Here is a 27,818-nt window from a genome sequence, read left to right on the forward strand (position 1 = left end):
AGAGCTCAGTGATTTTCAAGGTGGCACCGTCATAGGATGCCACCTTTCCAACAAGTCAGTTCATCAAATTTCTGCCCTGCTTGAGCTGCCCTGGTCAACTGTAAGTGCTGTTATTGTGAAGTGGAAACGTCTAGGAGCAACAACAGCTCAGCCACAAAGTGGTAGAAACACAAGCTCACAGAACAGGATTGCCGAGTGCTGAAGCGCATAGCGCGTAAACATCGTCTGTCCTCAGTTGCAATACTCACTACCGAGTTCCAGCCTGCCTCTGGAAGCAACGTCAGCACAATAACTGTTCGTTGGGAGCTTCATGAAATGGGTTTCCATGGCCGAGCAGCCGCACACAAGCCTAAGATCACCATGCGCAATGCCAAGCCTCGGCTGGAGTGGTGTAATGCTCGCCGCCATTGCACTCTGGAGCAATTGAAATGCGTCCTCTGGAGTGATGAATCACGCTTCACCATCTGGCAGTCCGACGGATGAATCTGGGTTTGGTGGACGCCAGGAGAACGCTACCTGCCCGAATGCATTGTGCCAACTGTAAAGTTTGGTGGAAAAGGGATAATGGTCTGGGGCTATTTTTCATGGTTCGGGCCAGGCCTCTTGGTTCTAGTGAAGGGAAATCTTAACGCAACAGCATACAATGACATTCTAGACGATTGTGTGCTTCCAACTTTGTGGCAACAGTTTGAGGAAGGCCCTTTCCTGTTTCAGCATGACAACGGCCCCGTGCACAAAGTGAGGTTCATACAGAAATGGTTTGTCAAGATCGGTGTGGAAAAACTTGACTGGTCTGCACAGAGCCCTGACCTCAACCCCATTAAACACCTTGGGATGAATTGGAATGCCGACTTTGAGCCAGGCCTAATCACCCAACATCAGTGCCCGACCTCACTCATGCTCTTGTGGCTGAATGGAAGCAAATCCCCGCAGCAATGTTCCAACATCTAGTGGCAAGCCTTCCCAGAAGAGTGGAGGCCGTTATAGCAGCAAAGGGGGGGACCAACTCCATATTAATGCCCATGATTTTGGAAATAGATGTTCGATGTTCGGGTGTCCACATACTTTTGGTCATGTAGTGTACATCACCAAATTTCGTATAAATCCGTCCACAACGTTTTGAGGTATCTTGTTCACAGACAAGCAAACAGACGAATGAAAAATGCACACTGGTAGGGCCCATAGATAAACTTCGTTGGGGGGGGGGGGGGGCAGAGGGGGCTCCTTTTTCTGACTCCCTATTTATTTATCCTTCTTCGCATTGTTAAGGTGGGGACCGCCATGTTGTTAAACGGTGCCGGTCCTTTGGAGTGTTAGCTTTAGTGTTTTGAGGCACGAAATCCATTTGGAGAGAGGTAAGGGAGCCACTTGGTAACTGAACCCTGATGAGAAAGGGTTGACACCAAAACGGAACCATTACAGTGTTTTGTTTTTTAATTTCGAAAGAGATTTGTGTAACAATAACAAGTTCTCATCCTATAAGAATCAGCTTGGTGTTGGCTTAGCGGTTAGGGTGCCCGGCTTGGGATACCTAGGATCCTGGGTTTGAATCCCGGTGAATCACTGAATTAACCACCAGGGACGTTGACTAAGCCTGTCATCCTTCCGAGGTCGGCAAATTGAGTAGCAGTTCACTGGTAATTCCCTGTGTGTTGCAAGACGCGACTAACTGGTTTAGAGGCGACTAACAGGTTTGGAGGCAGGAAGGGCATCCGGCCATAAAACATTGCTTCAAAAAGGGGACCACAGTGCCCCCAAAAAGGCCAACCCCTGCTCTGCGGGGTAAAATTGCCTCTAAATGTGGTTGTTTTTTCTTTCTTTCATCCTATAACAATCACGCTGTCCATCAACTCAAACTTGGACTTGTACATGATGTGAACTGGATTTGTAAAGATGGGCATCTCCACCGTCTACGATCGTATCCTGTGGCCAAATGTAAGGTAGCCATTCTTCATCACCAATTGAGTATTTGGTCATTTTAAAAACTGCATATCGATGGGCATACATGTGTGTAACTTTACATATGGGTGTGTAAACGTTTTTTCACTTTTTTCTCACCCTTTCCCCTGTGTGCGCACCTCTCCCAGCCTGATCTCTTTGTGTGCGGGTGGTCACAGGAGGCTCTTTGGCACACAGCCTGGCAATCATGACCGACGCTGCCCACCTCCTTGCTGACTTTGCCAGCTTCATCATCAGTCTCTTCTCATTATGGGTCTCAAACCGAGCACCTTCTAAAACTCTCACCTTCGGCTGGCACCGAGCAGGTTGGGATTCCGCTGTATGGGATCATCGGCGTGACGTCACTTAAACCCCACTCTCGTCCGACATTTAGTTTTTTTAATACTTTCATAAATCCAATGTTGCAGTTTTCACGTTATCAGAGGTCGGCGTTTTGTGTGTGTGGCATCAAATTATTTACAGTATATATATATATATATATATATATATATATATATATATATACAGTGGAACCTTGACTTACGAGTTTAATTCGTTCTGTGACCGAGCTCGTAACTCAATTTGCTCGTTTCTCAAATCAAATTTCCCCATTAAAATGCATTGAAATGCTATTAATCCGTTCCAGCCCCCCAAAAACCACACCAATTTTTTTTGAAATTTACAGTATATATAAAAATATCTCGCGCTTTATATTTCACCTGTATGCAGCATACAAGTTGGCAGGATGGCCTGGACTGGAGGTATGCACACTTGACTCTAAACTGTCCAGCCTGGGTTTGAATCCCGACCCAGCTATAACCTGTCATGTCGGTGTTTCACAGGCAGGGTGATTCATCAATGTGTGTACCACTAAACTGGGCGCCCCGTTTGCGTCCCATTAGTTGTTGGATGTTAAGGATCTCACCGTGTCTTCCACAAAGAGAAGGCGAGCTATCGCCGGCACTCTGAACAAGTTGTGGCCTGGCATGCTCTTCTCCTCTGCTGTTATATACGTCCTCCTCGGCATCTTTTTCCAGAAGAGCCCTGTCTCGTCACAGTTGAAGATTTGCTGGGGGATGTATCCTTCGGCTTCTATCAGTTCGGCAAAAGTTATAATAAAATCTTCAGCTGCCTTCACATCCGAGCTTGCTGCCTCACCACGCCTGACGACGGAGTGAATGCCGGTCCTCTTCTTAAAATTATCAAACCATCCCCGACTGGCTTAGAATGACTCTTCCGATGCCTCGTCCGTTGATGTTCCCGCCGTCTGCTGCACCAAATCCCCGTAAATGTCTCGTGCCTTCTCACAGATGATGCTCTCGGTCACGGTATCTCCTGCGAGCTGCTTCTCCGTCAACCACACAAACAACAACTTCTCCATCTCTTCATGGACAGAGGTCCGGAGCTTTGAAATAATCTTAACGCCCTTGGCTGGCGTTATAGCCTTTATCGACTCCTTCTGCTTCAAAATCGTACATATCGTAGAAGTACTACGATCGTACTGCCTCGCCAAGTCGACAACACGCACACCTCGCTCATGTTTTTTGACGATTACGTGTTTTATATCCAAGCTCGCTCGCTCGTAACTCAGATCTCGGCTCACATCACAAAGCAAAAATTCGACCGAGCGACGGCTCGTATCTTGGAAAACTCGTAAGTTGGTGCACTCGTAAGTCAAGGTTTCACTGTATATATATATATGTATATTGTTACGTTTGTGAGCGTAGGTAATGATATACCTTAGTGAAGTCATGATTGTGTAAATTAGCATGGACCATGTGATGCGAAGAAGAAGCCCACCTCGATGTAACTAAGTAGGGAATCTGTATATAATAAGATCGTCTGTGTCTCCATACGAGGGGTGGAGCTAAGCTAATTAGTTAGGGCTTAAGGATAATCCCCAGTGTGTAATTCCCCTTGTGATTTGTCCCTTATGTTTTATTTTATCAAAAAGGGCCACCATTACAACCACAATTACAACAACAGCCATTGCACCATCATGCTGACAGTATAACCGGACATTACGATCGGGCAATTAAACCCAGCCCCACGACCACTGACATCATCCGAACATTCCTGAAGGCGCCTATACTCCGCCTTGATGACTCATAGTGCATAAACCACGCCCCGAGCTTCGTGACTGGTTAAGGAGTCCTGCGATGATGTAATGGGACATCGGGATTGGTCGGGAGTGACGTCAGCGAGGGACTAAGGGGGATGCATCCCTCTCCCTCTCTCTCTCTCTCTCTCTCTCTCTCTCTCTCTCTCTCTCTCTGGCTCTTGTCTCGAGTGGGTGCTGTTGTCTCGCGTGCGCTTGTGAGGAGATGTCGGAGCTTTGGAACTTTTGCTGCATTGGAGGAGGGCGTGTTGTTGACTGTGGTGCTTTTCGGGGGAGGGGAGAGCCACGTCTCTCTTGGCGGTGAAAGCGAGGAAGGGCCGGTTGGCTGCTTGCCCACGCCTGGGCGTTTTCAGTGCCATTTGTTGGAGCATTTCCCGTGCGGGAGGCTGCACAGACTTCCAACGACCACCAGGCTCCTAGAGGCCATTTGAGGTGCAAAGCTGTGCCGGCCGGCTTAAAACATTTATTTTTATTTAACCTTTCCCCTTGTGTGTTTTCGTGTCTGAGTGGAGATGTCTCACCGTAGGATTTATTTTGACTTCAACATTCATTTTATTTCCTTACCTTAATTTCATTAAATTTATTATTGTGCATTTCATTTGTTGTATTGTGGATTTTCCTTGTTGTGTGTGTTTATTTGTTTGTGGGTCCGAGGAACAAAAACCCCGTGGTGGCTCTCCGATCAGATAAAGCTTCGGGCCTTTCCTGCACGCACAAAAAGATAATCCCACCAAATTCGAAATACACCTCGGAGTTAAAGCTCGTTTCGGCTATCCGTCATCAGGGATCTTAATCCCCAGCGACGTGACAATACATATGTATATGTTACCCATATGTTATAACATCTGTTATTTGGAGTTCATTAGTTTAAGGTAATTAAAACTGTTTATGACCCCTACCCCATTTCCCAATGTAAATGCAAATGTATATGTTTGGGGAGGGTGGAGGGGTGGGGGAGGGTGGAGGAGGAGGTGGGGCGGGGGCGTGGGTGAGGGGGCGATGTGGTTCCTCCCATATTTTTCATTGTTCCTGTGATTATAGAGGTGAAACTCTCTAAAGTTTATCTCCGCTTGTCCAGCTATTGAATCAAACAAACTAACTTCCTTCCATTATCAGTCAGTTTCAGTGATCTTTATACGAGATGTACAGACTCACGATGTAATGATACACGGACCTGATATACATGATATCTATATAGAATCATAGATGATAATTGATATACCTGATATGCATAATTCCTGATATACATGATATCTATATAGACGATACTTTATATACCTGATATGCATAATTCCTGATACACATTCTGCCTATATACATGATACCTGATATACATGATACCTATATACATGATACCTGCAATTCAAAAACATAGCCACAAATCACACGGAATGATCTATCAATGATGGAAACATTTTTTTAATGAATGATTTGCTTAACTTTACTGTATAGGATTCCACAGCCTGTTGAACAGCCCCATATTGGGGTTATTCAATCCGTGACCGTGTGATGGATCAGCTGATCGTTCTGATATAACTGTGGTGAGGGTGACATGGATGACATATGTCAAGTTAATCTTTTAATGGCAGATTAAATGTATTTCCCAATCGTGCTGTTTATCTTTTAGTAGCGCATTAAATGAGCGTTTCCCAATCGTCCCGTTACCTGATTTTGTCGCAGATTATGCCCACAATGTGGTCATTCTTGTTTCAAAAACACAAAGTGATATGAGCATTATGTTTGGCACACCTGCAGAGATTCTGGGAGCCTTCTGCTCGGTGATGACGATATGGCTCGTCACTGGCATCCTGGTCTATCTCGCTGTGGAAAGACTGATCTACAGAAACTTTGAGATTCATGGCGTTGCCATGCTTATCACTTCTTGCTGTGCCATTCTTGTTAACATCATGTAAGTGCAAGTTACCCTTCCCTCACTGAAAACACTTTAAGGAGAAAGTACAGAGGGAAAAGATAACATAACTTTGTTATTCTGTTGCGTGCTTTCCCTGAAATCTGAAATTTTCGATATTGTTTAGTGGTTTATTGACAAAATGTGTTATGCTCGTCTAATCTGTGTTCTGTTGTATTGTACTAGAAACACCTGCTCCCTACGCAAGGTGCAAAGGAGTCTTTCTCCTTTTGAGGTTGGAAGTGTCCATACAAACTGAGTAGAATGTTCCAATGCACACCTCGAGTACAACAAACAAGTTTTAACGCATTTCGTCCGACAAACAAACAAGAAATATGTCGTGCATAGTTGTTTACCTTTGGACTATGTTGACCTTTTGGCTTATGTTGACCTGAAAAATAATTTGAGGTCGAATTAAGTGACCGGATATGCAACTCCTGTTCAAATTTCAAGTCAATCAGATGAAAATTGAGGATGTTAGAAATTCCACTTAAGTTTTGACCTTTCACCTATGTTGACCTTTTGACCTCAAAATCAATAGCCTTCTTCCTTCTGACCAACTCTACCATTTGGCAAAGATCGAGTTAAAATTGTGACCTGTAGGGGATCGATATACAAAACAGACAGACAGACAAACAGAAAGACCAACAGCAGAATAACGCACAAGACCGAACAATATACTTGATAAATCTTGGATTTTCATAAGTAACAAACACAGAGGATTCAACGCATTTCCAACATCTATGATTACTATGATTTTCATGATACTATAAAACAGATAATTGACATATTTTAGAATGATTTGTACAATTTCCGGGAGTTTGATTAATTTTGCTTCTGCCAACGAAGTCGCCAGAGGTGTTATTTTTAATGATAACATCCAGTTTTCTAGTTATTCTGTGCAGCAGGAATGCATAGTATGTGCAGTATGATCATTCACCCACTTCTTTTGATAATTCCCCAATTTCACATAAACATATAAATCTAAGTTGGAGGTTGCCATCCTCAGCACTGGAGAGAAAACCGAGCGAGCTCCTTATTGGATGGGTCGTCACCAATGGGCAGTCAGGGTGACGTCACATGCCAGAGAATATATAAGTGCCGGTGTGATTGCTCTTGCATCAGACAGTAGTGAGAGAGTAGAGTCAACACAGTAGTGAGTCAGTTGAGGTTCTCCTGGTCGTTCTCTTCCTTTTTCTGGTGCTCTACCTCTGGCACCTACCTTTGCAACCAGCTCACCACCTTGCTTTTCCTGGTCTACATGTCCACCATGGGAAGCCACGTGTGTGTTTTTATGAGAACGAGCCCAGAGCACCCCAGCTCACAGCCATGGTTGAATGAATGAATGAATGATCATTTTAAGGCCATTTTCCCCGCTAGAGCAGGGGTTAGCCTTGCGGGCCCCATGACGATCATGGTTCCCTGTTTGAGGCAATGTTTTTATGGCCAGATGCCCTTCCTGGCGCCAACCCTTAGTCGCCTCTTATGATGCGCAGGGATACGGTGTACCTATTCTAAACCGGGGTACACACCGTGATCATTCATCCCAGCAAGCTGGTACTCAATTTGCCGACCTCGGAAGGATGACAGGCTGAGTCAACCCCCCTGGCGTTAATTCAGCGATCGACCGGGATTCGAACCCAGGACCATAGGATCCCAAGCCGGCACCCTAACCGCTAAGCCAACACCAGGGTTTCACAGCCATGGTTGGTTGGGATGAAACAGTCTGCACATCCGAAGTAGCCTGCACATCTGACGTACCCTGCACATCTCACCTACCCTGCACATACAATGTACCCTGCACCTCTCACATAGCCTGCACATCCCACATAGCCTGCACATCCCACATAGCCTGCACATCCCACATAGCCTGCATATCCGACAGACCCTGCACATCTCACCGAGCATGCACATCCCATCTAGCCTGTACATCCCATGCAGCCTGCACATCCCACCTAGCCTGCACATCCCACCTAGCCTGCACATCCCACCTAGCCTGCACATCCCACCTAGCCTGCACACCCCACCTAGCCTGCACATCCCACCCAGCCTGCACTTCCCACGCAGCCTGCACATCTCACGTATCCTGCACATCCGACGTACCCTGCACATCCCACCTAGCCTGCACATCCCACGCAGCATGCACATGCCATGCAGCCTGCACATCCCACCTAGGCTGCACATCCCACCTAGCCTGCACATCCCACCTAGCCTGCACATCCCACCTAGCATGCACATCCCACCTAGCATGCACATCCCACCTAGCATGCACATCCCACCTAGCCAGCACTTGCCGTGCAGCCTGCACATCAGACGTACCCTGCACATTCCACCGAGCCTGCACTTCCCACACAGCCTGCACTTCCCACGCAGCCTGCACATCCCACCTAGCCTGCACATATCACCTAGCCTGCACATCCCACCTAGCCTGCACATACGATGTACCCTGCACATCCCACCTAGCCTGCACTTCCCACGCAACCTGCACTTCCCACCCAGCCTGCACATCTCACCTAGCCTGCGCATACGATGTACCCTGCACATCCCATGCAGCCTGCACATCCCATGCAGCCTGCATTCCTCTCCTGCACTTTTCTTTGTTCTTTCGGTGTCGATCTGGATCCGGAACTGATAACTTTTGAAGTGATTCTTCACCATTGAGTGATATGTCGCAGGACATCTCAACAAGTTGCGGACGAGTTGTGACAAAACTTGGTAGATGAGTTGGTTAGGTGACAAGAACAACCGAATCCAGATCTGGCCTATCCGTGGATGCAAAATGTAAACTGTTACACCTGACGGAGGTATGCGAATGCTGTTCTAGTTTTAGTCGCGAACTTTGTGGTCAGAATTTTACCTTCGTGGGTTCCTTCTTGCCCATAAGATGGAGTTTTATCAAGCATTATTATAGAAGCTTTACTGATCAAGATGTTGAACCTGTTGTGGTCGCTTTGACTTTCTCCTCATTACAGTATGAGCTTCACCCTCCATCAAACGGGCCACTTTAAAATGGACCATCACTCACACAATACACCTGAGACTGCAAACTCCAACGTGGAGAGTCTTCCCGAATCAAACCCCAGTGTGCGGGCTGCCTTCATCCACGTCATCGGCGATCTCCTGCAAAGCATCGGTGTGTTCATCGCAGCTTTCATCATCTTCCTGAAGGTATATTATTTCATTGTTTCCACTTATATGTTGAGAGAGATGAGGGATATTTCCGTAGTTTGATAAACCTTAATCCCATAATGACTCAAGTCGTTTGACTCAGCTAAGTATAGGTAATTTTATCATTATTAGCCGCGTCGCAGACGCTGCTCATAGAGTGCCCTCTGCTGTTGTTCTTCTTCTTCTTCTTCTTCTTCGTCTTCTTCTTCTTCTTCTTGTTCTTGCAGAGAAGACAAAACCTCAAAGCTCCACTCATTCTGGGAACCATAGCTCCACCCATTTTGGGAGAGGCTTCATATAAACAAATATCCACCATTTTATTAACTCGCATAGCTTTGAGGCCTGTTTTGTAGGACCGTGGTGTCTTCCTCTCTCACACAGTTTTATTTCAAATCAAATTCGATATATCATTTCATTTTTCACAGTCGCTAACATAGTTTTAGACTCAGTTGAAAAAAAACGGGAAGAAATTCCGATGAAAGTTGCCCTTTATAGAACGAAATGAATTCTCAGAGGCCTGTAACTTCAAGTCCATTGAGATTTTTTTTTTTTAAATCGCGGCATGGTCAGTCATACACCGCCCGAAATAACAGATGGGAAAATGCCGAGATATATTAAAAATTCGTCCATTTGATGACAATCGTCACGATGAAATATTTAATTTATACGTCGTCACAATAATGTGGAGAGAGGAGCATAGCTTCGTTAACGTGTCGCCACATACGGGAAATTGCCGAGATTTTTTTTTTTAAAATCGCGGCATGGTCAGTCATACACCGCCTGAAATAACAGACGGGAAAATGCCGAGATATATTAAAAATTCGTCCATTTGATGACAATCGTCACGATGAAATATTTAATTTATACGTCGTCACAATAATGTGGAGAGAGGAGCATAGCTTCGTTAACGTGTCGCCACATACGGGAAATTGCCGAGATATTTTTTTTTTAAATCGCGGCATGGTCAGTCATACACCGCCTGAAATAACAGATGGGAAAATGCCGAGATATATTAAAAATTCGTCGCCACCCACGGGAAATTGCCGAGATATATTTTCACTTTGCACAAAAATAACATCAAGTAATCGAATCAATAGGAATGTCCTGTGCCTATAACATCGACGTTATAGGCACAGCTGCATCTAGGCATTGTGTAACATCGACGCAGCTTTTGTTTTAATTAAAACTTTTTGTACTTGTTGTTGGTAGAGTAGTGATATTTGGGTGATGTGTTGTCAGGGAAACTGGGGTGCCTCGGAACATGGGTCACATTGGGACATCTCCTCTTTCATCTATTATTCGTTATTGTTATGAAGAGCCATTGTGTTTGGTCTTATTATGATCGACCAAGATACCGAGCCATTGGTGAGGTATGTGGATGGACAAAAGGACCACCGAGGCACTCGGAAACATGGTGGTGGGATGATGAAGTTGGAAAGAGGATTGACGAGAAGAGGAAGAAGTTCAAGGAGTGGCAGAAGGCGAAGGGTTCCGGGAGCCGAAACAGCAGAGCATGAAAGTTATAAGGCAGCCAAGAAGGCTGCAAAGAAAGAGGTAGCAAAGGCGCAGGAGGAATGTAGGAAAATGTTCGGAGAATGCTTGGATTCGGAAGAGGGTCAGAGAGCAGTATTTAGGATTGCAAAGCACATAGCGAAAGAGAGGTGTGATGTGATGGGGGTGAGTTGCTTGAAGGATGAAGTGGGACAAATCATTGTGGACCGAGATGGAATTAAAGGAAGATGGAAAAGATATATATGGAAATGCTGTTGAATACAGAGAATGAATGGGATGGCAACAGAGAGTAACCCAGTTTTAGGACCGGCAGAGAAGATAACTGAGAAGGAAGTTGAGGAAGCGATAAAAGCAATGAAGAGTAGAAAAGCGGGAGGGCCGACGGGAGTTGTGGGAGATATGTTGAAGGCAGCAGGAAGTTGGGGTGTGAAGAGAATGACAGAGATCTGTAATCTGGTGGTGAAAGAAGGCCGCATTCCAGTGGCTTGGGAACTGAGTACCCTCGTCCCTCTATACAAGGGGAAAGGTGACCCTCTGGAGTGTGGCTCGTACCGAGCGATAAAGTTATTGGAGCATGGAATGAAGGTATTGGAAAGGGTGTTGGAGAGGAGGATAAGGAAGAAAGTGAAGATCGACGAAATGCAGTTTGGATTTATGCCAGGAAGAGGAACGACAGACGCGCTTTTTATTGTGAGGCAGTTGCAGGAGAAGTACATGGAGAAGAGGAAGAAGTTGTTTCTTCGGTTTGTTGATCTGGAGAAAGCATTCGATAGGGTTCACGCAAAGTATTTACATGGGCATTGAGGAAGTTAGGAGTGGAGGAATGGTTGATCAGAGTCGTGATGGCAATGTACAAAAGAGCGCGCACAGCTGTAAGGACAAAGGACGGGAACAGTGATGAGTTTGAGGTGAAGGTGGAGGTGCATCAGGGGTCGGTACTAAGTCCGCTACTATTTGTAGCTGTGATGGAGGTGCTGGCTCAGAACGTAAAGGAGGGTTTGCCTTGGGAGTTGTTGTATGCAGATTATCTGGTGTTGATTGCGGAAAGTATGGATGGACTGAAGGAAAAGATGAACAAGTGGAAGGAATGTATGGAGACAAAAGGTCTGAAGGTGAATATCGGAAAGACGAAGGTGATGGCAAGTGGTAAAGCATGTGGTGAAGTGGAAAGAACTGGGAAGTGGCCCTGTGTTGTGTGCAGGAAGGGTGTCGGAGTGAACTCCATGCAATGTACAATGTGCGCTGAGTGGGTTCATCAAAAATGTAGTGGTCTGAGAGGGTCATTAACCAGTGTGGCAGCTACATTCAAATGTAAGGTGTGCACAGAGGGAGCTGCAGATGGAGGAAATGTTGAGTTGGATCTTGGAGACGGCGTGAAGCTGGAAGGTGTGAAAACATTTTGCTACCTCGGAGACATGCTGAATGGAGAAGGTGGATCAGACTCGGCAACGGTTGCTCGAGTGAGATATGCATGGAAGAAGTTTCGAGAACTGAGTGGCGTGCTGATGAGGAGGGGAGTGTCGTTGAAGCTGAAGGAAAAGGTGTATGCTGCATGTGTGAGAAGTGTTATGATTTATGGGAGCGAGACATGGGTAATGAACGTAGAGCAGCAACGAAAGCTGGAAAGGGTGGAAATGCGAATGGTTCGGTGGATGTGTGGAGTATCGTTGAGAGAGAGGAAGACAAATGATGAATTGCGAAAGATGATGGGAATAGAGCCTGTGATTGATGCTGTGAAGAGGAACAGGTTGAGATGGTTTGGTCATGTGTTGAGGAAGGATGAAAGTGACTGGTTGAGAAGAGTGATGGAAATGAATGTAGAAGGAAGTAGAGGACGGGGAAGACCGAGAAAGACTTGGCTAAAGATGGTGGAAGAAGAAATGCGGGCAAGGAGGTTAACAAGGAGAGATGCAGAAAATAGGGCAAGATGGAGAAGATTGTCATGGGGGCCGCAAGGCTAACCCCCGCTCTAGTAGGGAAAATGGCCTTAAAATGCATGTTGTTGTTGTTGTTGTTTGGTATCCCCACTGTCTGCTGGAGTATCTTGGGATCTGAACCCATGGGTATCCCCACTGTCTGCTGGAGTATCTCGGGATCTGACCCCATGGGTATCCCCACTGTCTGCTGGAGTATCTTGGGATCTGAACCCATGGGTATCCTCACTCTCTGCTGGAGTATCTTGGCAGAGTAAACTACCCTCATGGCGCTTTACATTATCATGCGACCGCACACACACACACACAAACATACACACGCACAGACACACCTTCACTCTTGCCCTATTCCTCTCCCTCCCCATTCAAAACCCACAGATGTGTACTCCCCATTCAAAACACACAGATGTGTACTCCCCCTCCCCTCCCTCCCTCCCCCGCACATGTACACAGACATTGTTGTGCATTTACAGCCCGAGTGCAAGATCGCTGATCCGATTTGCACGTTTTTCTTCTCATTCTTCGTCCTTGGAACCACACTGACAATCCTTCGAGACGTCTTCATCATCCTGATGGAAGGTGAGATGTTCCTGTTTTCATGCAGTAATGGCCGAAAGATGTGCTTTTCTTCTCGCCAATATGACGTCAAGTGACGTCTTTTCATCATTTTACATTTGTGCTGTACGAGCGAAGGGAGACAGTGAAATGGCATTTAGTGAGTTGGCAATGTGATTCTTTGTGGAGACACACTAAGTGTTGATGTTGACATATTCCTGACCGTGTTGTACCTCGTATGGAAGTTTACGTTCATTAGCGTCCGTCGCACTTGGTCCAAAACGGGGGCTTTTGAATTGGGTCTCGTCTGTCCGTCCGTCCGTGCATCCGCAACCATATCTCGGAGATGTATGGACCGAATTTTTTAATTCATGGCACAAACACAATACATGATGGTATATACATATGCAAATCATTTTGCTTCGTGATGTGATCAAAGATGGCCGACTGGCGGCCATTTTCGTTGTAAAAAAACCTAATGTTGAACACATCCTCAACCTTTTCTCGGACATGCATTTACTCATGTGGTTCAAACGTGACACACAGATAAAGAATGATTGTTTACATATGTACGTCACTTTCTTTCGAGATCAGATCCAATATGGCCGACTGGTGGCCATTTTGTTACACAAACGTGTCTCCAACCATTTCTTGACATGCATGGTCCGACTTTGTTCAAACCTATCAGAAGGACAAAGACAAAGACTCAAACTTATCACAAAAACGCTAAAATCAAGACTCTCTGCTCACCTTCACTCTTTCATTCCGCTTTTCTTCTGCCTCTGGAACAAACTCCCTCACTCTCTTCAATCCCACTCCTCCATCCAGGTCTTTCAAACAGCTGTTCGCCACCATCTCTTATCTTCCCCCATTCAAAACCTTGATCTTTTCTACCCCCGCTAATTCACCCCCCAGATCCACTTTTTTGAAATACCGACCTCTATCCTGGAAATCCTAGCAGTGTCCAGGAAACAGGATAGTTTCCTGGAAGATGTGGATCAGGACCTTGAACAATAATCGAATTGCTTGTTGTTGTTGTCCCCTAACCAACTCATCCACCAAGTTTTGTCATAACTCGTCCAGAACCTTTTGAAATATCATGCTGTATCGGTATATTGTTCTTTGCCATATCTCTCAATTATGAAAAATCACTGAGTCTTAAAAAAAATTCTCGTATCCAGATCCGGATCTTCAACAAAATCGAATCAGTTCGTCCTTGTAACACACCCAACATGTCCACCAAGTTTCGTCCGAGTCCGTCCAAACACTGAGCCTGTGTGGCGCTGATTGGTGGTTTTGCGTTTTGGTTTAAGGGATGTGTGGCTGAGTGGTGACGAGGTTAAATATCACATCATGTGATGTTTTGTGTGTGGTACGGGATGTGGGGCCCCTTAGTCTTAATGTCTTATGATGTCATTAAAGTTTTTGTTGCATCAACAGCCCTTTTCATTCCACCATTTGTACATATTAACTGGAGGAGGTTAATGTGCGATTTGATGAGTTTTCAATAATAATGGCGATTTATTTTAAATCAATTGCTTCGTTTCTATTAACTGTAATCCCCTAATCTTACACTCAATACAAACTAGAAGGAAAACTTTAATTTACATTACACATTAAACGACATCTCGTAATGGATGCAAATCACTGTATTGACATTTTAAGGTTGTTTTTATTTATTTTACAGATTTCTTGTATCCAGTTGAAATTTAAGGGTTTTTAAAAATTATTTTACAGATTTCTTCTATCCAGTTGAAATGTAAGGTTGTTTTTATTTTTTTTACAGATTTCTTGTATCCAGTTGAAATTTAATGTTGTTGTTTTTTGGGTTTTTTTTATTTTTTTTTACAGATTTCTTGTATCCAGTTGAAATTTAACGTTGTTTTTACTTTTTTACAGATTTCTTGTATCCAGTTGAAATTTAACGTTGTTTTTACTTTTTTACAGATTTCTTGTATCCAGTTGAAATTTAAGGTTGTTTTTTGGTTGTTTTTTTTACAGATTTCTTGTATCCAGTTGAAATTTAACGTTGTTTTTACTTTTTTACAGATTTCTTGTATCCAGTTGAAATTTAAGGTTGTTTTTTTCTTCAGATTTCTTGTATCCAGTTGAAATTTAACGTTGTTTTTATTTATTTTTACAGATTTCTTGTATCCAGTTGAAATTTGAGGTTGTTTTTATGTTGTTTTTTTTTACAGATTTCTTGTATCCAGTTGAAATTTAAGGTTGTTTTTTTTTACAGATTTCTTGTATCCAGTTGAAATTTAAGGTTGTTTTTTGGTTTTTTTTTTTACAAATTTCTTGTATCCAGTTGAAATTGAAGGTTTTTTTTTTTTCAGATTTCTTGTATCCAGTTGAAATTTAAGGTTGTTTTTTTCTTCAGATTTCTTGTATCCAGTTGAAATTTAACGTTGTTTTTTGGGTTTTTTTTTTACAAATTTCTTGTATCCAGTTGAAATTTAAGGTTGTTTTTTTCTTCAGATTTCTTGTATCCAGTTGAAATTTAACGTTGTTTTTATTTATTTTTACAGATTTCTTGTATCCAGTTGAAATTTGAGGTTGTTTTTATGTTGTTTTTTTTTACAGATTTCTTGTATCCAGTTGAAATTTAAGGTTGTTTTTTTTTACAGATTTCTTGTATCCAGTTGAAATTTAACGTTGTTTTTACTTTTTTACAGATTTCTTGTATCCAGTTGAAATTTAAGGTTGTTTTTTGGTTTTTTTTTTTTTACAAATTTCTTGTATCCAGTTGAAATTGAAGGTTTTTTTTTTTTCAGATTTCTTGTATCCAGTTGAAATTTAAGGTTGTTTTTTTCTTCAGATTTCTTGTATCCAGTTGAAATTTAACGTTGTTTTTATTTATTTTTTACAGATTTCTTGTATCCAGTTGAAATTTGAGGTTGTTTTTATGTTGTTTTTTTTACAGATTTCTTGTATCCAGTTGAAATTTAAGGTTGTTTTTTGTTGTTTTTTTTACTGATTTCTTGTATCTAGTTGAAATTTAAGGTTGTTTTTTTTCTTCAGATTTCTTGTATCCAGTTGAAATTTAACGTTGTTTTTATTTATTTTTACAGATTTCTTGTATCCAGTTGAAATTTGAGGTTGTTTTTATGTTGTTTTTTTTACAGATTTCTTGTATCCAGTTGAAATTTAAGGTTGTTTTTTGGTTTTTTTTTTACAGATTTCTTGTATCTAGTTGAAATTTAAGGTTGTTTTTTTTCTTCAGATTTCTTGTATCCAGTTGAAATTTAACGTTGTTTTTATTTATTTTACAGATTTCTTGTATCCAGTTGAAATTTGAGGTTTTTATGTTGTTTTTTTTTACAGATTTCTTGTATCCAGTTGAAATTTAAGGGGTTTTTTTTGTTTTTTTTTTACAGATTTCTTGTATCTAGTTGAAATTTAAGGTTGTTTTTTTTCTTCAGATTTCTTGTATCCAGTTGAAATTTAACGTTGTTTTTATTTATTTTTACAGATTTCTTGTATCCAGTTGAAATTTGAGGTTGTTTTTTTGGGTTTTTTTTACAGATTTCTTGTATCTAGTTGAAATTTAAGGTTGTTTTTATTTTATTTTTTTCGCAGATTTCTTATATCCAGTTGAAATTTGTTTTTTTTGTTTTTCTTTATATATAGATTTGATGTATCCAGTTGAAATTTATGCGATTGGTTCTTTGGACCTCGTGCGTTTAGAAATTAAAAAACCCAAAAATGTGGCATTTTAAATGTGGTACAACAAGCAATCAAAACGTTTAAATTTTATGTACTGAACAATAATCTGAATATTTTTTGCTTCGCTCATTGATTTTGGCCTGCTGTAAAACATGAGGGCTGGCAGGATGGCCTAGACGTATGTGCACTCGCCTCTACATTGTCTAACTGCCTCGAGAGTCGAATCTCAGTCCAGCTCTAACCTCCCATCGTGATGTTTTACATCAATATGTGTGTGACATCTCTAGGTTAGTTAAACCAGGCGCCCCGTCTGCCGGCATCAGTTGCTGAACGTTTAAGACCCCACGGTGTCCTTCACAAGTAGTACATACATGGAAATCCAAAAGCTACACACCCCATATACCGCCATACTGGTATCATCACTTGTTGGCGAGTCATCAGCGACAACATAGACAGAAACGCACATCGCCTAGGCTCCCAAGCATGTACGATGTGCAATGCCAATAGCAATCATTATAAATACCAAGAACCAATCATGCCTCACACCCGTAATAGGAGGAAAGAACCAATCAGCTCTCACCTATTCTATTATCCCCAGGTGGCTAGGATCTTTATAATTGACGTCCTGCTCTTCGAATCAAAGAAAGCTGTATAAAGCAACCAAGAAAAGCTACACAAGGTAAACGCTCATGTAGCGTTGCGATTGTCTTTTCCATGCTACGTGTGAATGTCTGCAGCTGCAGCGAAACTCCGGTAGGGCTTAAAACACCAAAGAGCTTATTTGTGTACCTTGCGTTAATGAATAATTAACTCTTCATTAATGTCCTAATTATATATATATATATATATATATATATATATATATTGTTACGGTTTTCCGCCGCCCTTCCTACCCTTACCAAGGGGAGATTAAGCCCCTTGTTCTTTCTGGGCCGGCGTAACCAAGACTTGAAACGCCCCTTCCGGGCAAACGCAAGATAGGGTTTCGGGACAAGTCTCGCACGTACCTAAATACCTGCGCCGCCACGGAAGCGGGGAACCAAGGCTTGCACGAGCCATGTGTAATTTTGGTACACCGAGCGGATTGCGTACCATGTGGTCCGTGCATTTACCATTAGTATTGGAACCCGATTAGAGCGGTTCTATTCGTACCACGCTTAGCCAATGATGGAAAACACGAGACGGTCGAATAAAGGAAGAACACTATTTAATTACTATTTACACAAGTATGTACAAGTCGGTAGAAAGCAGACACAGAGCAGAACTTAAGCAGTCTTATATTAACCCCAGACACGGGCCCGATCACACTCACAAAGGGGAAATGCAGGTAGGATGGTGTTCACACGCTGCCTTGGTCATCCAGGAACGGCTTTGCCCAGCGTGGCTCTCCACGGTCACAGCACGTCCCGCGATGAAGGCAAGCAGGTGGTGGAAGGGATCCTTGGAGCGCGTCTCTCGAACAAAGGGCAGCAGGCAGGAAGGTGGAAGGAAATGTACGCGTCTCTCGGCGGCTTGCAGGTTTTCCACAGCGCGTTGAGTTACCAGCGCGCTATCACTCACGTAACCCAATAGAGGCTCGGCCTCAAGCTCAACCGAGCGTCCAATTTGGTAAGAGCTTATAACTTAGTTAATGCGCGTCTTTTCTCAGAACTCATAACTCTCATCAACACGCGCCTCTCCAATAACTCAATGCACAAGCTCACCTCTCCCCGAACTGCTAACTCTCAACAGAACTCACAAGCTCACCTCTCCACTCAACTACTGTGGGGGCTTCGTGCAACGGGTTATATAGCGAACCCCCTTAGCCTTCTCGAATGTTCCAACCACGCCCTGTGACGCATTGCCGCAGCCACTCCCTTCGAGCCCTGATTGGCGGCTCGCGCTTACCGTCAGCTTCTCCGCCGCCCTCATTCGGTCCCTGCTCGATTTGCCAGGCCTGCCTCGGGTTAATTCGTGCCAAAAAGCCAAAGGCAGCATAATGAGGCATAGGGCGGCATAAGGCAATGAAGGAACTACTCTCATTATTCTACTCAACGCAAAACTAACACAGGAAAAGGACTATGCTCACAAATACTAAGAGATAACTGAACTATCGCGAGGCTACATGTTGTTGTGTGACTAAACTATGAGGGGGAAATTTAACCTTTATTGTACAAACTCAAAACCGCAACACTACCCCTCTCCCTCGTCAGACTCGTCCCCGAGTCGAACCCAACAAAAATGGAACGACCGGTTTTGAGAATGATCTGGAAAATTACTTTTACTTTTACCTGTGACATATAGATGTGGTTCCCCCTAACATTTACTCTAACCCGTGGGTGCGACAGTTTTAAAACACTAAATATGTCGTCCCCCCCCGTCCCCCCTATTGCGTTGAGTAGCTAATCTAACAGAATCACGCCCACAATTAACCGAATCCGGAATTTGTCAATTTATAGCCGGTGGGCAGCATTTTTATATACAAGCACAGAAAACTTATCCTTATTTACAACTCTATGTCCCAGGACCTGTCCTTTTTGAAGAGAAGATTGGAGGGGAGAGAAAGCACAGCAAAAACACAAACACACTAAAAAATCATCACATTTGCTGCTTGCTTCTTGCATCTTGCTTCTTGCATCTTCTGTGTGCATATATCAAACTGGCTAGCTCCCTGACCGGCATGCAGACCATTCCTGCTCTTCAGGAACAGGTGCAGCAAAGTTATAACACAAGGATATGGCAGCAAACTGCTACGCAGTTCGGCTGCACAGGTGTAACAAAGATGCAGCAGGGAATGCTGCACAGGTCGCTGGTGCTGCACAGTTCCACCTCCAAAATGGTCCTGGGGTTGGGGGGAGAGACAAAACACGACCAGCAAAGTGGAAAGGGCGCAAAGGTACACAGCAAAACAAGGTAATGCAGCATGAGGGGCACGGAAGAGCGAGCAGAGCAAGCTCATCCCTAACCGTCCGTACCCCCCATCGTCGGCTTACACTACCCTATCCCTTCCTATTATTTACAAATACAAATTCGTCTCTACGTCTTTCTCCATATCCCCCTCTAACTCCGAATTCGTCTCCCAATCCCTCCCAGGAAGGAAGGAATGGAACAAACACAATGTCCCATTACGTCATGATGCGTCTTACACTCAAACAGTTTACTTGGTCCTGGTGTAGAGCTTCGTCCTCCTCGGTGATTGGCTGTGGATGGCGCGAAGGGGTTTCTCATCTCCTAACTACTCTAATGACATTAACTCATTTAAACTACCCGGGGTGGTACCCTGCCAATCGGCCATCTTTAAACTATGTGGTTCTAAAAACCGAATTCCCATTGTCCACTCTGTGATGCCATCTGAATTTGGGTCTCACTCCCACAAATTTTCATACTGTGCCCTTGCACAATTTCGGGGCTGGGTCATGTGGCTCCACTAGCAGGTCCAACTACCTGCGCACCTCCGGCACTGAAGTCACCACCCGAATCTCATTAAATGCTAAGTCTGTAAAAACAGACTTTGCATTTAATATGGAATATTTTTTTGTGGGGGTGAACTTACTTTTCAAGATGACTTAGAACCAAAAGTTCATTTGAATTATGTTGAAATTATTCTAGATTTTGTTAATGTGACCTTTAAAAGAAACAAAAACCACATTTGACATTTTGAAGCAAATAAATTGATCCTTGAAAGTGATGTAAACTGATATCGAACTCAATTCACAGACAGTACTGTGTTAAACTTCTGTACGTTTTCCAGAAGTATCTCTTTATTTTGCACATTAGCCAAAGTTTTTTTCAAGAAAAACAAAAGCTAAATTATGACTGGGATTATGGACAGTAAAATTACAGTTCAGTACTTCGTGTAACCCCCACGAGCATTCAGGAGAGCACGTACACGTTGAGGCATGCTGTTCACGAGGTTTGCCAAGGTTTGGACAGGAATCGCTTGCCACGCAGTGACAATAGCCTGCTGCAATTCACGCACAGAGGCAGGCTGCTGGTCCAAGTTGTCGATTTGACACGTTAATTCTGCCCACAAGTTCTCTATCGGATTCATATCCGGGGACATGGCAGGCCACTCCATATGCTCTACACCCATGGTCAGCAAGAAAGTGTTGGATCATGCGAGCACGATGAGGCCATGCATTGTCATCTTGGATGACAAAGTTTCCTCAAAAGGCTGCACGAGCAAATGGAAGCAATGTTTCTTCCAGAATGGCCCTGTGCTTGAACTGGTTCAGGTTTCCATTCAGAACAACCAGGTCAGTTTTGCCCCCTGCATGAAAAGCAGCCCAAACGGTCACCCCACCACCTCCAGCTTGGACTCTTGGCACTATACAATCTTCGTTGTGGGCTTCATGCACTTGTCTGTGCACTCGGACGCGGCCATATTGACGATAGACCTGAAATCTAGACTTGTCACTGAAGATCATGTGATTCCAGTGTCCTGGCTGCCATTGACGGTGCTCTCTGGCCCACTGCAATCGGCGCTGGCGGTGTTGTCTGGTCAGACGTGGCTTTCTCGGGGGATGCCTGGCACGATAGCCTGCTTGAACCAGTCGTTGGTTGAATAGCCTTCTGGATACAAGCACATTTGTCAGTTGCTGCCACTCAGCCCTAAGCCGTTTAGCTGACTTGGTATGGCCATTGCGGACTAACTGGTGCAGCTGGCGATCGTCCCTCCTTGTGGTTCTGCGGGGACGTCCTGACCTCGGTATTGGAGTAGGGACACCCCTCTGAGCATTTCGTTTCAGGATCTTTGACACCTGACCTTGAGTGATGCCATACTGCAGAGCAATAGCATGCTGTTTCATGCCGGAATTTCGTAAAGCCACCACTAAATGACAAACAGCATTGTCGAGTTGACGGACCATCTCCAGGGGAAGCGGCAATAACTTTTGTAGATGTGCAGCAGTTGTTTTCCACTAATACAGAACGCAACAACCCTTATATACCCGATTGTGAAGCCAATCGTCAAATGTACCTGTCCGTACATTTTGTCACGCCACCTGTGATATAATCCTGTTATTGATTTCTTGCTGCGACAGAAAATCAGTGACATGGTTCTTTTGACAAAATCACCGAAGCGTAAAAGAAATTCACCAGATTGATATACCGAGTTCAAAAAGTAAACCCAAGTCAAGGAAAAAAATATATTCCATATTAAATGCCAAGTCTGTATGTATATATATATATATATATATATATATATATATATATATATATATATATATATATATATATATAGATATATAGATATATAGATATATATATATATATATATATATACATATACAAGCTGAAAGCACCCGGCGTTGCCAGGGTTCTTTTTGAATGTATATATATATATATATGTATATATATATGTATATATATATATTCCATATTAAATTATATATATTTGTGCGGACTTGTCTGTGCACTCGGACGCGGCCATATTGACGATAGACCTACAGAAATTACACAATAGAAATTACACAATAAAATGAATTTACTACTACTATTCAGCTTTTACTCGCGGCCGTAGAAGATTGACTACTATAATTCAGCTCAGCTTTTAATTGCGAAATGGGCCCGGCCTGGCCGAAGCAGCCTCAACCGGCCTCGCCACCTAGCCTAAAATCTTCCTGGGGCCCATGCTGACATTTTTTGTATTGGAAGTTTACTCCTATCTTTCACCGTTCAGGAGATTAGCTTGCGCAGACAAACAAACAAAAACTTTCTTTTATATAATGAAAAATAATAAATAATAATATATAAGATAATTGTCTGCACAGATTATATATATATATATATATATATATATATATATATATATATATATATATATAATTGTCTGCACAGATTAAATGTATATATGTGTAATTGTGTGCACAAAATAACTATATATATATATATATATATAATATTGTCCGCACAAATTAACTTGGAGCCTTGGTTGAAATAGTCTTGAGATAATGTAAATTACAGAATATAAATTGGCTATTCCTCTGACACGTCACCACCGAAAATGGATGGACTGTTACTTCCCTTAGTATAAAGGTTCCTTTTTTCCTTTCCCATTACATATTTAGGACCACACCTTGTCCTTTCTCCACTTTTTCCAGTTGCCATTTGATTTACTTCCTTCGCCGTATGAAGTGGCATCTGTGTCTCACTGTTTGGCCCTGCCAGGTACACCACGTGGTATGAACTTCAACAGAGTACGTGAAGCAGTGTGCAAGGTGCCCGGTGTCCGATCTGTACATGATCTCCATATCTGGGCACTCACAGCCAATCACTGTGCCATCACTGCCCATGTAGCTACTGGTACGTTATGAATAGGCAGGTGCTCGGAGGTGGGTTTACTTTGTTTAACATGATCAAGTGAACGTTACATCAGATCATAGGCCTGTTTTATGATAAAATGATGCCTGATGTTTCAAAAACACCCTCTAAAAACCTTTTACACAATCACTTTTAAAAACTCATGCTGGATGTTTTGGCCCAAGATCACATAACAAAGTACAGTGTATTGAAGTCTGTCCTGTTGCATTCGGACCATTTTGAGATTTAACGTGAACAAACATAATAACGTGAAAAATAACAGATTATTTGCATTAACTCACCCATCACTGCCCCTCCCCCCACCCCCAATTGGCTGGCAGGATGGCCTAGAGACCCGCACACTCCCCTCCGAGCTGTGCAGCCTGGGTTTGAATCCCGATTCGGCCATGAACTGCCATCCTCCTGGTGTTTCGTGATTCAATGTGTTTCGTCCCTCGGATGGACGTTAAACCGGGCGTCCTGTCTGCCAGCTTTAGTTAGTCGATGTTAAATGTCCCATGGTGTCCTTAGTTAAGAATAGGTGGGTTATCGCCGGCACCCTGAACAAATTTCAAATCTCTGCCATAACCTCACGTTCACCCTGTCGAAAGGGAACTACACAAAAGGATCCACCCCCAAGTGGGTCACGACATGCATAGCTAGCTGGGAATGTGGAGTAGGTAGTAGTGTAAGTAGTAGTAGTAGTAATAGTAGTAGTAGTAAAAGCAATAGTAGTAGTAATAGTAATAGTAGTAGTAATAGTAGTAGTAATCGTAATAGTAGTAGTAATCGTAAAGTAGTAGTAAAAGTAATTGTAGTAGTAATCGTAATAGTAGTAGTAATCGTAATAGTAGTAGTAAAAGTAATTGTAGTAGTAATCGTAATAGTAGTAGTAATCGTAATAGTAGTAGTAAAAGTAATTGTAATAGTAATAGTAGTAGTAATCGTAATAGTAGTAGTAAAAGTAATTGTAGTAGTAATAGTAGTAGTAATCGTAATAGTAGTAGTAATCGTAATAGTAGTAGTAATCGTAATAGTAGTAGTAAAAGTAATTGTAGTAGTAATTGTAGTAGTAATAGTAGTAGTAATCGTAATAGTAGTAGTTAAAGTAATTGTAGTAGTAATAGTAGTAGTAATCGTAATAGTAGTAGTAATCGTAATAGTAGTAGTAATCGTAATAGTAGTAGTAAAAGTAATTGTAGTAGTAATTGTAGTAGTAATAGTAGTAGTAAAAGTAATTGTAGTAGTAAAAGTAATTGTAGTAGTAATTGTAATAGTAGTAGTAATTGTCGTAGTAATCGTAATAGTAAAAGTAATTGTAGTAGTAAAAGTAATTGTAGTAGTAATAGTAGTAGTAATCGTAATAGTAGTAGTAATCGTAATAGTAGTAGTAAAAGTAATTGTAGTAGTAATTGTAGTAGTAATCGTAATAGTAGTAGTAAAAGTAATTGTAGTAGTAAAAGCAATTGTAGTAGTAATTGTAATAGTAGTAGTAATTGTAGTAGTAATCGTAATAGTAAAAGTAATTGTAGTAGTAAAAGTAATTGTAGTAGTAATTGTAGTAGTAATCGTAATAGTAGTAGTCATCGTAATAGTAGTAGTAAAAGTAATTGTAGTAGTAATCGTAATAGTAGTAGTAAAAGTAGTAATTGTAGTAGTAATTGTAGTAGTGTCAGTTGTAGTAGTAGTAGTAGTAGTAGTAGTAGTAGTGTTCTTTGTCAGCTTGGGAGGATGGCGTGCTCTAAACTCCAAAGGTTTCATCTGAATCGGTTCGTTTGGTCCCGAGACGTGCCCACAATCAATAAGAACCACCTTTCTTGAGAGTTCAGAGGAAAGAGGTTGAATCCGTTTGTCACTCATGGTGGAATGGACATGTGAAAATAAGGAGAATAGGAGAATACAAGAGTGCGTGCTCTTCTATGTGCAAGAGAATACAATAAGGAGAATACAAGAGCAGACAGTCCTCCCCGATGGCAATACCTGCATACAATACAATAAATGTCACAAGAAGCTTAAGGAAGTAACTATACGATGTGCTAGCTTAAGGCCTATTTTTAACTGGGCTTAACATACGTTTTCACAGTAAGTGTGTAGTCTTCTAACTTCAGTCGCTGTTTTAGTTAGTGAAAGTGGAAGTGAAAACTGAGCACGACATTGATGTTCACCTGGATCGACCCAAACCCAATGATGCCGAAGCGTCTTTCCTCAAGAAAGGTGGAAAGTAGTAGTAGTAGTAGTAGTAATTGTAGTAATAGCAATAGTAGTGCTTTTGTTGGAAAGATAATAGAGGTTTGCGCTCAGGACTCAGGAAAGTTCAGGCAAACATAAGTTTCCTGTTTAATGTCGCTCAACTTCCTCATCCCTGCAAGTCCATGGTTTGAACTGCAGTGGACAAGGAAGAGCATTTTAAAGAGAAAGCACTACCAAGACAGTTGGAGAGTTAAAAGAACACCAAGAACACAAAATGACACCTTTATACAAATAATAGCAAAGTACCTTGTGGGGAAACACTACAAAGTGCATTATTTCCTTTCCACACTTCTATAAAACTCCCGACATCCAAAACCTTGATCTTTTCTACGCCCGCTAATTTCACCCAAATTCCACTTTTTTGAAATACCAACTTCTGTCCTGGAAGTCCTTGGTGTCCTTGTGTTTTATACTTCTCCCTCCACCCCCCCCCCCTTCCCACGCCTCCTCCCCCCAAGCCCTCTCCCTTCCACACATCCCCCTGCTCTCAAATGTTGTGATTGTGTGCTTCCCCTTCTCTCCCCATCTTGTTTTCCGCTCCCTCTTTTTATATATTTTGTTTGTCTGGTTGATTTGTTTGTGAAGTAAATGTCAGCTCTTTCACGATCCTCGATTCAGTATACAAAAAAAAAAAAAAAAATCCTCACCCACATTGATTGCACGTTCATCCTCACCCGTCTTTCTCACCCAACCCAACCACCCCTTCAGGTCGACCAGCTATGCACCATGGAACCCTTTCCTATTGCATCCCCAGGTGCTGCATGACGTCATCGCCGGGCACCAAAGGGGGCTCGGCGATGACACGCACAGAAATGGAGTAGTACTCAGTTTTCACTCCAGTTTCTTTCTTTCTTTCTTGTTTGTTTGTTTGTTTGTCCGGGTGATATCTCAGCCATCCTTTGAGCTAGGAAGCCGAGATTTCGGAACAATAGTGAGCAAGTACTCTGGGAAAAATGGTATTATTTATTTTTTGATTAATCAATTAATTTCTTCATTATTATCGATTAATTAAGTATTTATTTATTTTCTTTCTCTTCTGGACAATATCTCAGGCGCCTTTTGAATTAGGAAGCTGATATTTGGACACGACAATGACCAAGTGATTTGGCTGTAAATGGTATTTTTGCTTTATTGATGAATCAATTAATTGTTTATTTAAACACTAGTGGTTTAGTTATGCTATTAGCCAATTGATTAAGAAATTATTTTTGGATTATTCTTTATTTATTTTAATTACGCAATTAATCAATCAATTACTGTACACCTCTCCCTCCCAATACAGTCTCTATGAGCTGCACGGTGGCATTGCTGGGCGCGGACGGCACCCCGGCAATGTGGCACGCTGGAGGATGTTATTTATTTATTTGGCATGGGGGCGGTGTACACTCACGGTGTAATTTGAATGTATCTGTACTTATCATTTATTTTTCACTTTCTTACATTGCAGAGGACATGTCGAAAGCGGAGGAACTGACCATCGCTGTGACAGAGGTCCTACAAAGCCGGTTCCAGTTCCAGATGGTCGCCATCCAAGCAGAGCTCTTCAGTGACGAAATGCTCGGCTGTCCGGAGTGCCGCATGCTCGAGGCCTGAGCGACGCCGTGGGCCTGCGCCGACAGACCTCTGCTGGATACCTGTCGCAAAGCATCACCTTCGGTACCAATTCACCGTGCGGAGAATCTCCATCTACCAATCAAGACGTGAGCAGCCTGTAGTGAGGCAGTCAGACACCTCGTCCACCTCGTTTGAATCCTGCCAATAATCCTCGCTCCATGAATCGACATTCCATCGCTCCGTTTTGCTGACACATTATGCAATTCCATTTACTTGATCAATTAATTACTGTATCGGTTTCCTTGACACGTTGTGCGAACACCTCCCGCTCGGTTACCTGTGGTTGTGAACTTTGCTGGGAATGTGGTATTTTTGTCGTAACTTTAAGGTTAATTATTGTACACGTGGAAAAGAATGCTGATTGCCGAGGGTCGTCATATTCATCAATAAATCACGAATGTGTTCCATTTCAAGTGCAATGTGGGAGGGTCTACGTGGCGTGTTGCTATGGGAATACGTGACGTCACAATCCACTTTACGTTCGTGTTTGTTGCGAGCCCAACAATGATGACGTCGTAGTGTTTTCGGAGTCCTGTTTTTCTGTATCAATGTTTCGGTGCGTTGTGGAAGGATCCACTGTTTTCATGACGTCACGGTGCGGTGTCTCATGCACAAGATACGTTCAACATAACGTGGTAAATGTTTTGGCGTCTGTGTGTGATTACGTGATGTTTGTCTGACTTTGTGAAAATCTTGCGTTTTGCTATCTGCATTGCTTATTGAGCATTTAAATATTCATCATCATGGAATTTGTTGAATAAACAACTTTTTACACAAATATTTATATTTGATTATATTCAGAAGGTGAGAGGTACAGTGCCAATAGAAAGTCCACACCCCTTTCAAAATCAATTTATTAAACCAATTATAA

At 42.6% G+C, this 27,818-nt stretch overlaps 1 protein-coding gene across 1 annotated transcript in view; it reads left to right on the forward strand.

Annotated features, from left to right (window-relative positions):
* The window catches only part of LOC137438422 (proton-coupled zinc antiporter SLC30A2-like), a 44,438-nt gene extending 16,716 nt beyond the window's left edge, over nt 1-27,722 (forward strand). Inside the window, exons 3-8 of the mRNA XM_068133541.2 lie at nt 2,118-2,264; nt 5,813-5,966; nt 8,939-9,134; nt 13,054-13,159; nt 22,952-23,086; nt 26,781-27,722. Coding sequence (XP_067989642.1) covers nt 2,118-2,264; nt 5,813-5,966; nt 8,939-9,134; nt 13,054-13,159; nt 22,952-23,086; nt 26,781-26,926 — 884 coding nt within the window. The 3' untranslated portion in view covers nt 26,927-27,722. The remainder of the gene's footprint in view (nt 1-2,117; nt 2,265-5,812; nt 5,967-8,938; nt 9,135-13,053; nt 13,160-22,951; nt 23,087-26,780) is intronic.
* Nucleotides 27,723-27,818: the final 96 nt, after the last annotated feature.

Source organism: Myxine glutinosa, chromosome 13 (genome assembly GCF_964187855.1).
Source record: "Myxine glutinosa chromosome 13, kmMyxGlut1.1, whole genome shotgun sequence".
NCBI lineage: Eukaryota > Metazoa > Chordata > Myxini > Myxiniformes > Myxinidae > Myxine > Myxine glutinosa.